A 13,382-nucleotide genomic window follows, 5' to 3' on the forward strand; every position below is an offset into this window, starting at 1 on the left:
CCCTCCTGTTTTTGTCTCAGTGCTGGTCTTGGCTGGGGTAGTTAATTTTCTTCACAGTGGTTGTTGTGGGTCTGTGCTGAACACAGGGTTGATAATACAGAGATGTTTTTGTTATCACTGAGCAATGCTCATACAGAGTCTAGACCTTTCCTGCTTCTCATACCTCCACAATGGCAAGGGGGCTGGGGGTGCATGGGAGTTGGGAGAAGACACAGCCAGGACAGGTGACCCCAAGTGACCACAGGGATATTCCAGACCATGTGGCATCATGCTCAGTATATAAAGATGGGCGAAGAAGGAGGAAGAGGCATTTGGAGTGATGGTGTTTGCTTTCACAAGTCACTGGTACACTTGATGGGGCCCTGCTCTCCTGGAGATGGCTGAACATCTGCCTGCCCATGGGGAGCAGGGACTTAATAAGTGTGCACATCTTCCCTTCCCCATGTTTATCTCATCCCATGAATTTTCAAGCTTTTACCTTTTTTGATCTTCTCCACAGTCCAGCTGGTGGGGGAGTGAGCAGCTCAGTGGTACTTGAGCTGGGGTTAAACCACAGCATCCACGTACGATTCAGGCCTAGAAGATTTCTGCCCACTCAGCCCTGTCATGACCTAGGCAGCTCTTGACAAATGTGCATGAGATCTGTTGCTGCTCTGAGAACTCTGCTAAAATAAGTGTAGATGACTGTGGTTGTAGGCAGGAGGTTGGGAAGCTCCAAATGTAGATCTTTGGCATGCAGTGTAGCACTTGGATACCCACAGCCCCATGGTTATTACAATTTAAGAAGCTGAGCTGCTTAACTGATGGTGGCTCAGGTTCCCCCATCTCCTTGGCCCTGGGAGAGACCCAAGCACAGCACTCTTACAATTGCACCCAGACCACAGCACTGGCTTGGCCCTGTCACATCCATTCATGCAGCTAAAAGGGAGATAAAAATAATCAACTTTTCTCAAATCAAGGAAAGATATTTCAGGTGAGAATGAAGAGGGTAGAAGCTAAGTAGAAGGCAAAATACATGAAGAAATAAAAATCAAAACAACTTTCTGTATTGACACTTGTTTTTAAACTAAAGACATAATTATCCTGTAGCAAGCCTTGGCTACAGAGAAAAACATCTTGTTGGGAGCTAATTAAAGAATTAGCCAGTGTTCAGCTTCTCATAGATAAAGGAGCATAAGCTTTGAAACAGAAGTGTTTGCAGTATGCTTTCGAAAACTCTCTGAAGACAGCCGAGCTTAAGTCTGTTAAGACTCTTCCTTTGACAATTAAATGTCTGTTCAGATGTCTTTTTTTTTCTTCTTCTTCCTTGATTTTTTTTCTTCTTATTAAAGAAGTAGGTGGTACCTCTGAACAGCTGAATTTTCTCCCTTGCTTAGAGCGTGCAGTGGTGTGTTGCCATGTATCACAGTCATGAACACAGATCATCCACTGAACCACTGCATAGGTGGGACAGGTGTCAAAGCTGGCATGAAATACAGTGTTTAGTAAATCAAAAGCAACCTGCTGGCACGGCATGCCACATCAACCCCACCAAATTACATTCTAATCAGACCTCCCCCAGGCACAAGAGGATCAGCACTGTGTCCTTGACAACCTCCGGCTGCTGCAGAGGAGTGCCAAACCCCCTTTAGGAAGCTAATCAACTTCTTGGTTCAGCAAGATGGCACAACGACAGTAAACCACTGTCTCTCACCCACTTTAACACCTTGACATCCTCTGCCACAAAAGAGATAACCCATCCAGAAGAGCAGGAGTGACCAGACAGCATGGGCTGCCATGGTGTGTGCTCAGAGCTAGGCACTCTCCTTGGGGACAACTTGGGCCTGGCTTCAGAAGCAGCTTCTCTGCTCTGCTCCCTCTGCTCAGCAGCCTGATGGGAGCTGTGAACCCACGTCGCCATGAGTGATTTTTCGGAGCTCTACTAGTTTGGAATACAGGGTCTTTCTTCCCATGCTTCTCACCAGCCCCCCACACAGCAGGCTTTTAAGGGCCATGTACACTCTTGACTCCCCTCCCTGTCAAATCAGGCCCAGGGTGTTGGCCAAGATCAGGGATCACAAACTTCCTCCTCTCTAGCAGAAAGACTGTGGGTGCCCAGCAAAAGAGCACTGGGCATGCTGGCATTGACTCTGCCACCACGTAAGAACTGCTGTTGACTGCACTTGACCCAGCATCTGGGTTTATTTAGCATCTCCAGCTTTGTTTAAAATAAGCACATATGCAGATGAAATTATCCCTGCTTTCCACAAGACAGACAAAAAACTCTATCTATGCCTTGTGGAAGAGGATGGGAGTTTTAACCAATTCTCTGAAGTGGAAGTTCTCCATAGAGACACCATTATGTGGGAAAGAGGAATCAATTTTTACTAACCTCTCTTCCACTGTCATGCTCTTTTGCAATTTTCAGTGCAACCTCTGATATCAGATGCATTCTCAAGAGTCATGAGAATTGTCAGTACAAATATATTTAGCCATATCCCTTTGGGTAGGTGGGGGAGGAAGAAAACCCCTAAATAGCTGTAAGATAACAATTACTGCAAACATATTTGCTTAGAGAAAGTTTAGTCAGAGTTCAAAGTCCTTGGCAGCTGGATGGCCAATGGCCAGCTTCTTCTCAAGCTGTCCCTAAAAACCTTTAGTCTTTGAGGAGTAAGCTCAGAAGAGAAACCCCTCTGCTTTCCATAGGTCTTCTCCCTGTGCTCTAAGAACTCCTCAGTCTAAAAGAAATGCTTAAATAAATGGCAAATTATTTAGACATCTCTTCTCTCTCTAGCAAAAAAACCCCACAAGTCAAATCCAAGCCCTCCATGACAGAAACCATGTTTTAAATTGGAAAAGGGAAATTCTCACCATTCATAAGATTGCAAAGGAATCAGAAAGTTCACAGCTCTACCAAATGAGTGAAAATGCCCTGGCTTTCATTCAACTGCACTGTTAGTGGGAGTGAGGAGAAGTCTCCCACAAGCCACAGGAGAAAACTGTGGGATTCAGACTGGAAAAGTAGCAGGGGGAGGATGTGAACAGTGTTAAAAATAAAACTTATCAGACAACAATTCAATCGTGAGAATGTTATCTGGTTCAACAGGAGCATGAAAACAAATAGGCATTTCAAGAAGAGGGTCACTAGCAAGGTAAATAACTTCAAAATAGCAGGAAGTGACCAAGGAAATGTGCCAAGCTGAGGGCAACAAAAAAAGGTCTCTCCAACAGCAGAAGACAGTTGTGAATACAGATTCCAGTGTCACCCTACATGCAGCTGCGTGGCACTGCACCCACCCCTTGCACCCCTGGCCACAGTAAGGCACAAAACTGAAGAGATTTGCACAGGACAGTGTTTAACATGACCCAGTGTTTATTGACTCCTGCAACATTTTTTTTTTTTAATAGTAACAGGAACACCAAATGTGATGTGTGATAAAATACTACTAAGGGTTTCTACATTAATCCAATGCAAAGTGCCAGCATTGTTGACCAGCATACAACCTGACAAGAGAAGATGTAATCATAACTCACTCTCAGATATCTGCTGGGAGTACATCACAGTCAAAGTAGAACTAGTCATTTGCCTGCAAATAGACACATTTTCTTCTAGATGCAAGTGGTGTTAGAGCCAGCTATTTTGCAACAACAAGAAATACATATAACATATTCCAACATTTTAAAAAACACAAAGGACTAAAACTGTTTAAAAATAGAAGGGAAAAAAAGAGCGGAACTTTTTAGACACTATTTTGTAAAAGTCATTCTTCATAGAACCAGAAGTAATCTAGAGAAAAAGATTTATTAGAGGCTACTTTGCTCAAAAGGCCAGTGGTCACAGATTTAAGAATAAAAACAGTCTCTTAATTTTCAGCACTAATTCCTGGCCTTTTTTCCTCCCTGTACAGCAAAAACCTCCAGTTGAAAACTGCAGCTTTGTGGCTCTGCACATTTTCCCATGCAATTGAAAAGGCAACCATGTTTTTTAAAGAACCGCCAAAAACTTGCATGACATGACATGCACATGCAGCATGAAACATCTTCACAGATATGAACAACGAAGGCACATTACCTAAAGATTTAAAAAAAAAAAAAAAACAACCAACCAAAAAAACCCCGAATTTTTTAAGGATTTAAAGTTAAATGCCTTAGATAAAACATTCCTTTTCACAACTGGCTGACAAGTGCTGCTTAGCCATTTGATTTAAACAGCTTACTATGAAGAGAAAACACAAGGAAAAAGCCTCTTTGAAATACCCTCCCCACTGTAGCAGCCTGCTTCCCTCACAGACAGATAATTTCACTCTTACAGAGCAGTTTGCAACAATTCTAGAGACAGGCAAGAGAAATCTACGTAGGAAACATCACACCAGTAGATTCCTACATGACCAACACCCCCCTACACCCCATCCCTGGTTAAACTACAGCTTCTTCAAGGAGATCATCACACTGGAAACAAAGTAGAAATCTGAAACAAGGGACTGAGGAATTAGTTCCAAGCTCTCAAGACCTCAACTTTTTTTGTACTTGATTACGAGTGTTAATAAAGACAACATTCTCTGCCACAGAATAATTGTTCTGTCTTTTAAACATGTAATATAGATGAGGAAGACATTGGCTAAAAATGAAAAGATGTACTTTTTTTACAATAAATGCAACTATTCTGCTCCATGCACCACACCTGTTGCTGACCGCTGCAGAAACCTGGTGGTAGCAACAGTGATAACTGAAGTACCTTCCTTTTTCAGCCCTTACACAAAGCTTTCCCCCTTCCACCACATTGTTTTTCTACTATTCCAGGCTCCAGTAAGATGTGTACTAACAATGCTTTCTAGTTTATTTTTAAGGTTACAGTTTCTAGAGGCAAAGCAGTATTTGCTCTGTTTTATCTGGCTTTCCTCCTTTCAAAATCATGTTGGAGTTTCAAATTTATGTGCCATTATCAACTTTGCCTAGTAATACAACAGGCTGTACTCCATCACCTTCTCTAAATAGTAATGCTGTATTTTCCAACACCTCTCAAAGGGTTACTCTCTCACTCTCAAGAGCCCAAGCTCTTTTGCCTCCCACAAGTATATTTCAGAATGAGAATTTCAAGTTATCACTACGTTTCTGTCGAGTCTCTGGTGTGTTACTTAGAAGCAACTGTAGTAGAAGAATGTTTTTTCCTAGCATTAAAGGACATTTATCATGTTCTTCATCTTTTTCTAGTCTTGAGTTGTAAGAATATTTGTCACACATGTTCCCTCATATTCCTCTCTTAAGGTGCACAGTGGTTAGTTAGGCCTTTAAGACCAGAGCTGGATCTCTGGGAGAAAACAGAGAGAATAAGGGGTTTCTTAGCACTGCTGTATTTACATCCAGCATTCATGGGCAGGCTGAAGGATGCTCAGCTTTTCTTTCTCTTTAAGATATAAAACTGCTTAAAAAAAACCACTCCATTTTTGATTATCATTTTTTATGTCATGAAAGTTATTTCTTTTCTGTCCTATGCAGCTGTTACCTTTCTATCACTGACATTTAACAGTTGCCATAGCACACTACTTTTCCATTCCCTGGCTCAAGTGCAGCCCCATCACAGCACGACAACCCAGCAGAGCATGGGGAAGCGCTGCAGGGGCCGGCGGTTCAGACACACCACCTTCACCACCATGGGCAGGTGGAACAGGAAAATATGGAACACTGAAGGGGGCATCTATTTGGAGCATTTAATAGGGCCTGACATACACACAGACAGATAAAAATGAATGCAAGTGAGTGTATTAGGTTGAGAACAATTAGTGTGAGTGATAAATACATCCACTGCCAGTTCCCAGCTTCATTAAGAGCTATTCTGAACTGCATAGTAAGTGCTGGTTGTAGAAGTTTAGACAGATTGGAAACAGGTCACCAGTTACTCATTCATTGAGTCTAATAAGTTTTAAAAAAATAATGGAGAAATAAAATGTGTGCTTTGCCATTGAAAAACTCTGATCTCAGAGCTTAGGCACAGCAGTAGTAGTTACCTGGCATCACAGATCAATTGAAAAAGAATTGCAGTTTCATTCAAATTACATATGCATGCGAAATTAAACAAGTGTGTTCACTAAGAATATGCAGCATAAAAATCAAGTCTAAGTTACCCATTATTTATCATATATTTGTCAGACTGCCAGACATATCTTTTCCTTTCAGATTCATATCTATTTCACAGAGAACATAGCAGATGGAGAAGTCGCAAAGCAAACACTTCTCTACAAATCACTGGCCTTAAGGGCCAATGCATTGTGTGCCATAAGCCTTCCAAGTTTACCAGACTTTTGGGAGAAAACAGCTGCTTTACCAAACTGTGAAAATAGAAAAGATACAACTCATCCTGCTCAAAACAGGAAAAAAAGGGGTTTATGAAATTGTGAACAGATACATAATTATTTTCCCCTCAGTACTGAGACACAAAGGACAGTACAGCTGCACTAGCTAGTGCCTCTTGAAGAGCAGACAAAATCCAGAAAATGTGATGACTGTGTAGACAAACATCTGGGAAGTCATGTTACTGAAGAGCTGAACCAATGTTCTGTGCAGCAAAATGATGAACAATACATCAACAGGTCCATTTGGGACAGACCATAAAATGACACTCTACAGATATCTGATTTTATTTCCGATGTCCAATTAATCTCTGTGCCCATTAGCAGTCTGCCAACTGATTTTAAACTTGCAAGGCTTCTTCCCATTGAACTAGAACTCTTTTTCCCCATAAAGTGCAAATAAGACTCAGTTTTTTATCACTAGTTCCAATGACCATTATCTTAGTTACAAGAGTGATCAAAAGCCAGTTGGCTGAGCCACTACCACTAGGCTTGAGTATCACATACTCTTCTTTTTTTTAAACCCTGGTTATTTTTTCCAGCAAAAGGCAAAGAGCAAACAAGTCTTTCTTCTACCAGATGCAGCATGACAGGAGGCTGCCTTGAGTACCATCAGCATAAGATGCACATGCTAGACACAACCAGTGCATTCTTGTGCATAAAAATGTTTTGCCCTTATTTGCTGGAAATGGAAGTCATCTTTGGGATCTTATTTCTCACAAAGAGTTCATGAACAGTTGATTAGTCTTCATTAAGAGGTGCTTCTCTCTTCCTCGCATCTACATCAAAAAGGAAAAAAAGCAGGGAGTTAAATCAGGGGGTTCTGACTATATTCGACTGAAAACTAGAAACAGAAAAAAGTTGGCTTATTGTCAGTGGACAACACTTTCCATTTCAGAATCATGGCATGAATCCACTATGTGGACTGAACTGTTACATGATACCACAGCATGTTAACAAGGACAGTCACACAGAGATCCTGTACATTTGTCATGTTCAAATTGATTCATGCAGTACTTAAGCAGCCCAACAAACTCTGTGACCCTAGATCAGTGATACTTTCCCCTGCCTCTTCTTGGCCCCTTTTTTATGATCCTCTTTAAGGGTGAAACCAGCATTTGCTTTGCATATAAGCTACAGAGATGACAACAGTCTGTTCTGAAAGTCATTTGACTACAACTTTGCCCAGCTGCACACATTCTTAAAAAGACAAATGCTCTCCACACTGTATTTTGAGGAGGTAGCCCCTGAATATCAGATCTTAAACTGGTCTGAACAGCAAATCTTAGCTCATGGTCCCAGGTAGGGTGCTGGAACACATCTGGACAACTCAGTCCATGACTCATATGCCATTACTACAGCAGCAGGCAGTGTGGCTGCCATTAGAAAGCTGTGTCACCTCTTTGTGGGCTTCTGCCCTTTACTAATACAGAAGACAGACCCTATTCAGAACATTTAGAGAACACAATTATTAAACTTGCTGTGAAAGTCTAAACAGGGTACTAAACAGGGTTTAGAGGAGCAAAAATATACCTCCCAAGTAACAAAAGAGCTGACTCCCTGTGACTGGAGTAGCCACATGGGGTAGGGAAAAAAAAAAATCTCAGTCATTTGGAACTCAAATCAGAAACTGTCTCTCCCATTCTCCCCATTTTGTTCATCAGGGATTATAGGGCCAGGCCTGAATCTTCTGTCACAACTTCTCCACAAAACTGACTAGAAATTAGAGGTGAAAAAGCTTTTTAAAAATACATTACATATGCTTGTAGCTACAGAACCTGTCTCTGACTTTGGTAATATTAAAATGCATTAAATTCTCTCTGGTGAACATGTATAAAAAAAGTCATACCGGTTAAGTTCCTGAACTTCTTTTTGGCTTCTGCTCTTTCTTCGGCATCAAAATACCACACAGTCATGGCATACCTATAAAAGAAAGAAACCTTGCATTCCTTCCCACTTTTGATATTAAAACAGAGCACTGGAGTTTTATGCTCATGGAAAAAGCAAAAACAAAACTGGATTACTAGACTAGAGAAGTAGAATGAAAATGACACATCTTTATATGCAAACACAGACAGCATTTTAGTGTGTATTTTAACAAGTCAGATAGAAATGTAGGTGAGAATTTCTGCTGGAGGCACAAAAGAGAGCACAGCCCCTGGTAACAGAGGGCAAAAGTAGCTTCCAGACCTTTGCATGTTTTTCTGTTCAGAGATGCCTGTAGGCAGCTTGGGGACTGCCCTGCATCACACCAGCTTCTCACAGCCTACTGACAGATGGTAGCCCCAACAATCCCTACAGTGCTACAAGGGCAAAAGAATAACCCAGCACCTCCCAGCTAAATAGCTGTGCCCAGCTTGGAAGATTTCTCCTGTCAATGGTTAAGGGCTTTTTTTCCAGCACACGAGGATATGTATCATTCGAGCTTGCTCCTCCTTACTTAATGAGAGAATTCCCAATTACTCAAAACCAGCAAATTCACTCAACATATCTCTCTATTTTTTATGCACATGTATTTTAAGACGATGGCTATAATTTTGGATAAAAATAATTGTAGAAGAGATTCTTTGGGCTTTTTCCTAGCCAAAACCAATATTAAATGTGCTATTTACCTGGTTGCATAAGAAGGCTGGACTTCATGTGGGTTCCTTCGATCTGACCAAAAAAAAAGTAATCGGTCAAAAATCGGCTCAACATCTGCTACATAGGACTTTCCTTCTGGGAATATTCGAAGAATTCCACCATGCAGCTGAAAGAAAAGGAAAGATTGTTTTTTGCACATATAAACAGCCACACATTCACATGAAAAATTACTTATTTCTTCCTCCTCCACACTCAACAAATGGGGAATAAACATCTAATGATAAACGTGACAACTACGTGACAATACTGGAAAACTTTACTGTGTCTCTTGGCCACTTTGATTTTACCAAACAGTTTTGTTTGTAACGTTTCAGTGTAAGCTTCTGTCTGAAGCAAACGAACCAAGGTAACACCAACTCTGCAGCAAACACTGAGAAACTTCTGAGATTCCAGTCACATTTCTATAACCAGTGAATAACACAGAGCTGCTCTACCTGACCAGTCTGAGATCAGGGTCTCTCCCCAACAATTGTTAGATACTGCTAATGGTGTTTCACAACCCATGCCTGATCATTTAGGAATTAACTTTTACACCCTGAGAAGAGTGAAGTCTGTTCTATTGTTAAGATCTGTAAAACTTCTCGAATGTATTATAGATCCCAGCCATCATTTCCCTACTGGAAATGGTTTCCCTATGATTTCTCTACCATATAATTTCTGTCTTTCCATGTGCCATGATTTTCAGGGAAAAGGTCTGGTGATCTGCACACACTCCAGAAACTTCAAAAGATGAAGATGAACCCTGCCTCCTGCTGCTGCTGTTAGAGGACTCTTTGGAGACTTCAACACTGCATCACAGAGTGCAGGGAAGATGCTGTCAGTGCAGCGCTAACCTGACATGGTACCTCCATGCCACATGCAGACCTCAGTGAGAAACCATTAAGTCAGGTTTAAAACCACATGGTGACTTTCAAAGCCCAATTATACTCTCATATTTTATACATTTATATAAAATCACTGTCACTTCTACATAATAAACTCCATCAGTGCCCTGCATTTCAGTTAGCTTTTCTTAGTGCTCACTTGGGCGCCTCCTCACTATTTGGATAAGGGTGCAACACACAAAATAAACTGGATATTTGCATTTCCTCCCACATTTCCTCCATTTTATTACTTTGAGATGTTTTACTGTCATACTCTCTGTAACAGGATGTGCTTTTCTGCAACACTGCATTTTTCAATGGCATTGCCTCTGTATCTGAACTCACTTACAGGGATTCATAGTATTTACATGTGCTTAAAGAGCATATTGGCCTAAAAAGAGGTTAGAGAACCAAAAACATGGGACAATTTTCAGTCAATAAACCCCATGAACAGTTTGTGCTGCATTACAACAACAGACTTGCAAAGAGACATCCTGCAATTTTACAAACCCTTCTTTTGTTTCTGATTTAAAGGTATGGCACATTCAAGGCTGACTTAACTGCCTTATAGTAATATAGGCAGAAACAAGAGTTCCATCCTGTCAAGAGACCCACTGGTGGAATCAAATCATGTGTTTGTTCCTCTTCCTAAGTCCCGCTGCCTCACAAATAAGAAAAGTGAACTGCCTGAATATCTTCTGCAGGTTAGCCTGAAGTATCAAGAATGATAAAGTCACAGATTTGGGCTGTCATTTTACTCTTCTTCCAGAATCCACTTATTCTGTAGTGAATTTATTTTCTTTTTCTGCTGTTTCCCCTACAAAAGTGTTAAGAGCATACAGCCCAGTGCTTATAGCTTTATTCTATAGCAACAAAACAGTATGTGTGTAGAATGGGAGAGAGGACAATAAGGAAACAGTTCAGATTCTTACTTCCAAAGCATTGCAAAAAACACCCAGAGGGGGAAAAAAAAAGAAAAAAAAAAAAAAAAGAGATGAAGAATGGACCAGCAGTTCAGAAGTTCATCAGAGTTCACAGAAACAACAGACAGCTCTGAAGCTCTGCTTCCGAAGTAGTTTTTCCTTCCTGTTCTGCCTCAACCCCTTGGCTTACTCACCTTGGAGTCCCAGTTCTTATTCAGGTAATAAATACAGGTGATGCAGCGCCCGTCACCATTTGGATTGTCCACATGACGAACATACCCAGTTCCATTTCCAGGATAGCAAGCAACCATAGCCTGAAAGATACAGGTTGTAAAATAATTAATTCTACAAGATGCCTACCTTCAGTTTTAATTTGCTAAGCATCCTCCCACCACCAGTTTCACTCAGTACTTTTCAAATGACCAATCCAAAACCTAGAGCAGACATCACCTGAAGGTATCTCTGCACAAATGTCTTTCACAGGACAGCTCAGCCACTGTGAAATTCAAAACTGGAAAATAAATACCCTTCATAATTCACTAAAATAAATGGGGGGAAAAATTAAACTAGGGCACTAGTATGCATTGTACAAGCTTGTTACAACCTACGTGACTCTGAGGCAGTTTCAGCTGAAATTTGCTTGGGTTCCTACAGATAAGCAGTCATCACAAAACTGATTTTCCAGTCATTATGAAAGTAGAAAGCAATCCCAGGATGTCATGCTTTACTACCACCATCCTCCTCTATTCATATCATCCAGTCATTGTCATATACACCTCTATGTCCAACTCAGAGTGAGGGTCCCCAGGAGGTGTTGGTAAAAGTCCATAGAGCAAAGTCTGCAAAAAGCAGCAACTCCTTTGCGCTGTGTTTGCACACAGGGCAGTGTATGTTTGCTTTCACAGACTGAACCACAGAACTAACCAAACAGCTTTCAGAGCATACTTCTCTCTTTGATCATCTTCAGACTTGTTGATACAATCACTTAATTCATGGTTTAAATTTCACCTTGAATGATGAGATAAGCCTAACATGCATTACTCCAAACCACATGACAATCTTAAAAGGTCTTAAAGGGTTTTTTACAGCAAAAACATATTAAACTTAGTTGACTTGATTAGCAATCTAAGCAGGATGCAGGGAAGAGCAGGTGAGACTGCTGGTAGGGTACTAGATCTTTGTCTCAGTCACTCTTCACTATTGGGGCTACTTGGCAGTGATACCAATCACCCCTAAAAGCTGTTGCAATAGAACTCTTGTTCTCACTCCCCTGACATCTCCAGATTGCTTGCCAGTATTAGCAGCAAGAGTGATGGGAAGTGATGGACTAAATTCAGTTGAAAAACTGCAGATAGTGTTCAGGTGTGGTTTCCACAGAGATGAGGAGAGAGCAATTATCACTCCTCAATCTATGTGCTGTGCTCCCATAAAGAAGTTGTGCAGGAAGCACACTATAGGCTCAAATTCAACTCACTGTCCACCAGGATGACCTAAGGGTTCCCAGGTTTCCCTGGGGAGCAGAGCTGCTGGCAGTCCCTAACTTGTTCTTCTGCAATGGGCCCTTCCTTCCCAGGGGCAGGAGTCAGATTTGCCCATGTTAAATTTCATAAGGTTCCTGCTGGCCTGTTTCCCCGATCTATCGGGTTTCCTTTTAGTGGCAGCCTTGCCCTCAAGGGCATCAAATGGTCCCACTCAGTCTGGTGTCTTCTGCACAGCTGAAGAGTACACTCTGCCACCTGTTTCACATTACTGATAAATAAAGGTGCTTAACGCAGCAGGTCCCACGACGGATCCCTGTGGTGCCCCATTTGGTAGCAACCTCCAGGTATAATACATCTGATTGACCATGACCCTACAAGTCCAACCATCCAATCAGAATTTTACCCATCTACTTTTCCATTCAGACCATAAAACCCTAACTTCAGATATGGCAGTATTTTACATGCTGTCCCACAGAATGAGGATATGACTGTACACCATTTGCATGACCTGCTCCAATGAACTCATATGCACAGCTGATAATGTAATTGATAGCTGGAGATTGACGGTTTTGGCTTTACTAAGAGCAATTGAAATTTTTATCTAGGAACCCTAGAACTCTTGTTTTCTTCTTCCAAGCACATGCGAAAGGTATGCTGTTCTCATGGGACATGACCACTACAGCTTAGCACATGCTGGTTTAATCACAAGGAAATTTTACTGTGCCAACACCAGCACAGAAGCTACTGCCAGCCAGCGCAGTGGGTCCCTTGAACTCTCTGCTACCAAGATCAAAATCTATCCACAGGAGTCAGCCAGGTGTGAATTAACCTTCCTCCCCACAACAAGCAGCAGAACAGTACCTGCAGGCAGCAGTAAGTCACCAGGACCCGCTCTCCACACCTCAGGCCACAGATGCCTAGAGACTGGAGGCCTGCAGGGTCAGGACATCATACCAAACAAAAGCAAGTACTTTTAATTCCAAGTAATAAGCTCTCTTCCATCACACCTGGCAGTTAAGGTAGATGCCTTGCTGTAGATCCTGTCTGCTCTGTGGTCACTCTGCCATTACAAATGGCTCCAGAGTTGCCCGACATTTCACTATCAGCCTGATAATAGCAGTAAGGGCCAGCCTACAGCATAGTTCT

The 13,382-nt window shown here is 41.7% G+C and overlaps 1 protein-coding gene across 2 annotated transcripts in view; it reads right to left on the bottom strand.

Moving 5' to 3' along the window:
* Positions 1 to 3,334: 3,334 nt before the first annotated feature.
* EGLN3 (egl-9 family hypoxia inducible factor 3) overlaps positions 3,335 to 13,382 on the bottom strand; it is a 28,850-nt gene continuing 18,802 nt past the window's right edge. For both annotated transcript variants that reach the window (XR_015288341.1, XM_086894099.1), the window contains 4 exons: positions 10,950 to 11,069; positions 8,939 to 9,075; positions 8,176 to 8,249; positions 3,335 to 7,105 (listed from right to left, as the gene is read on the bottom strand). Coding sequence is in view for 1 of the 2 variants with exons in the window: in XM_086894099.1 (XP_086750225.1) it covers positions 7,068 to 7,105; positions 8,176 to 8,249; positions 8,939 to 9,075; positions 10,950 to 11,069 (369 nt within the window). In the remaining variant the exon portion in view is untranslated. The remainder of the gene's footprint in view (positions 7,106 to 8,175; positions 8,250 to 8,938; positions 9,076 to 10,949; positions 11,070 to 13,382) is intronic.

This window comes from Cyanistes caeruleus, chromosome 6 (genome assembly GCF_971803275.1).
Source record: "Cyanistes caeruleus chromosome 6, bCyaCae1.hap1.1, whole genome shotgun sequence".
NCBI classification, from domain to species: domain Eukaryota; kingdom Metazoa; phylum Chordata; class Aves; order Passeriformes; family Paridae; genus Cyanistes; species Cyanistes caeruleus.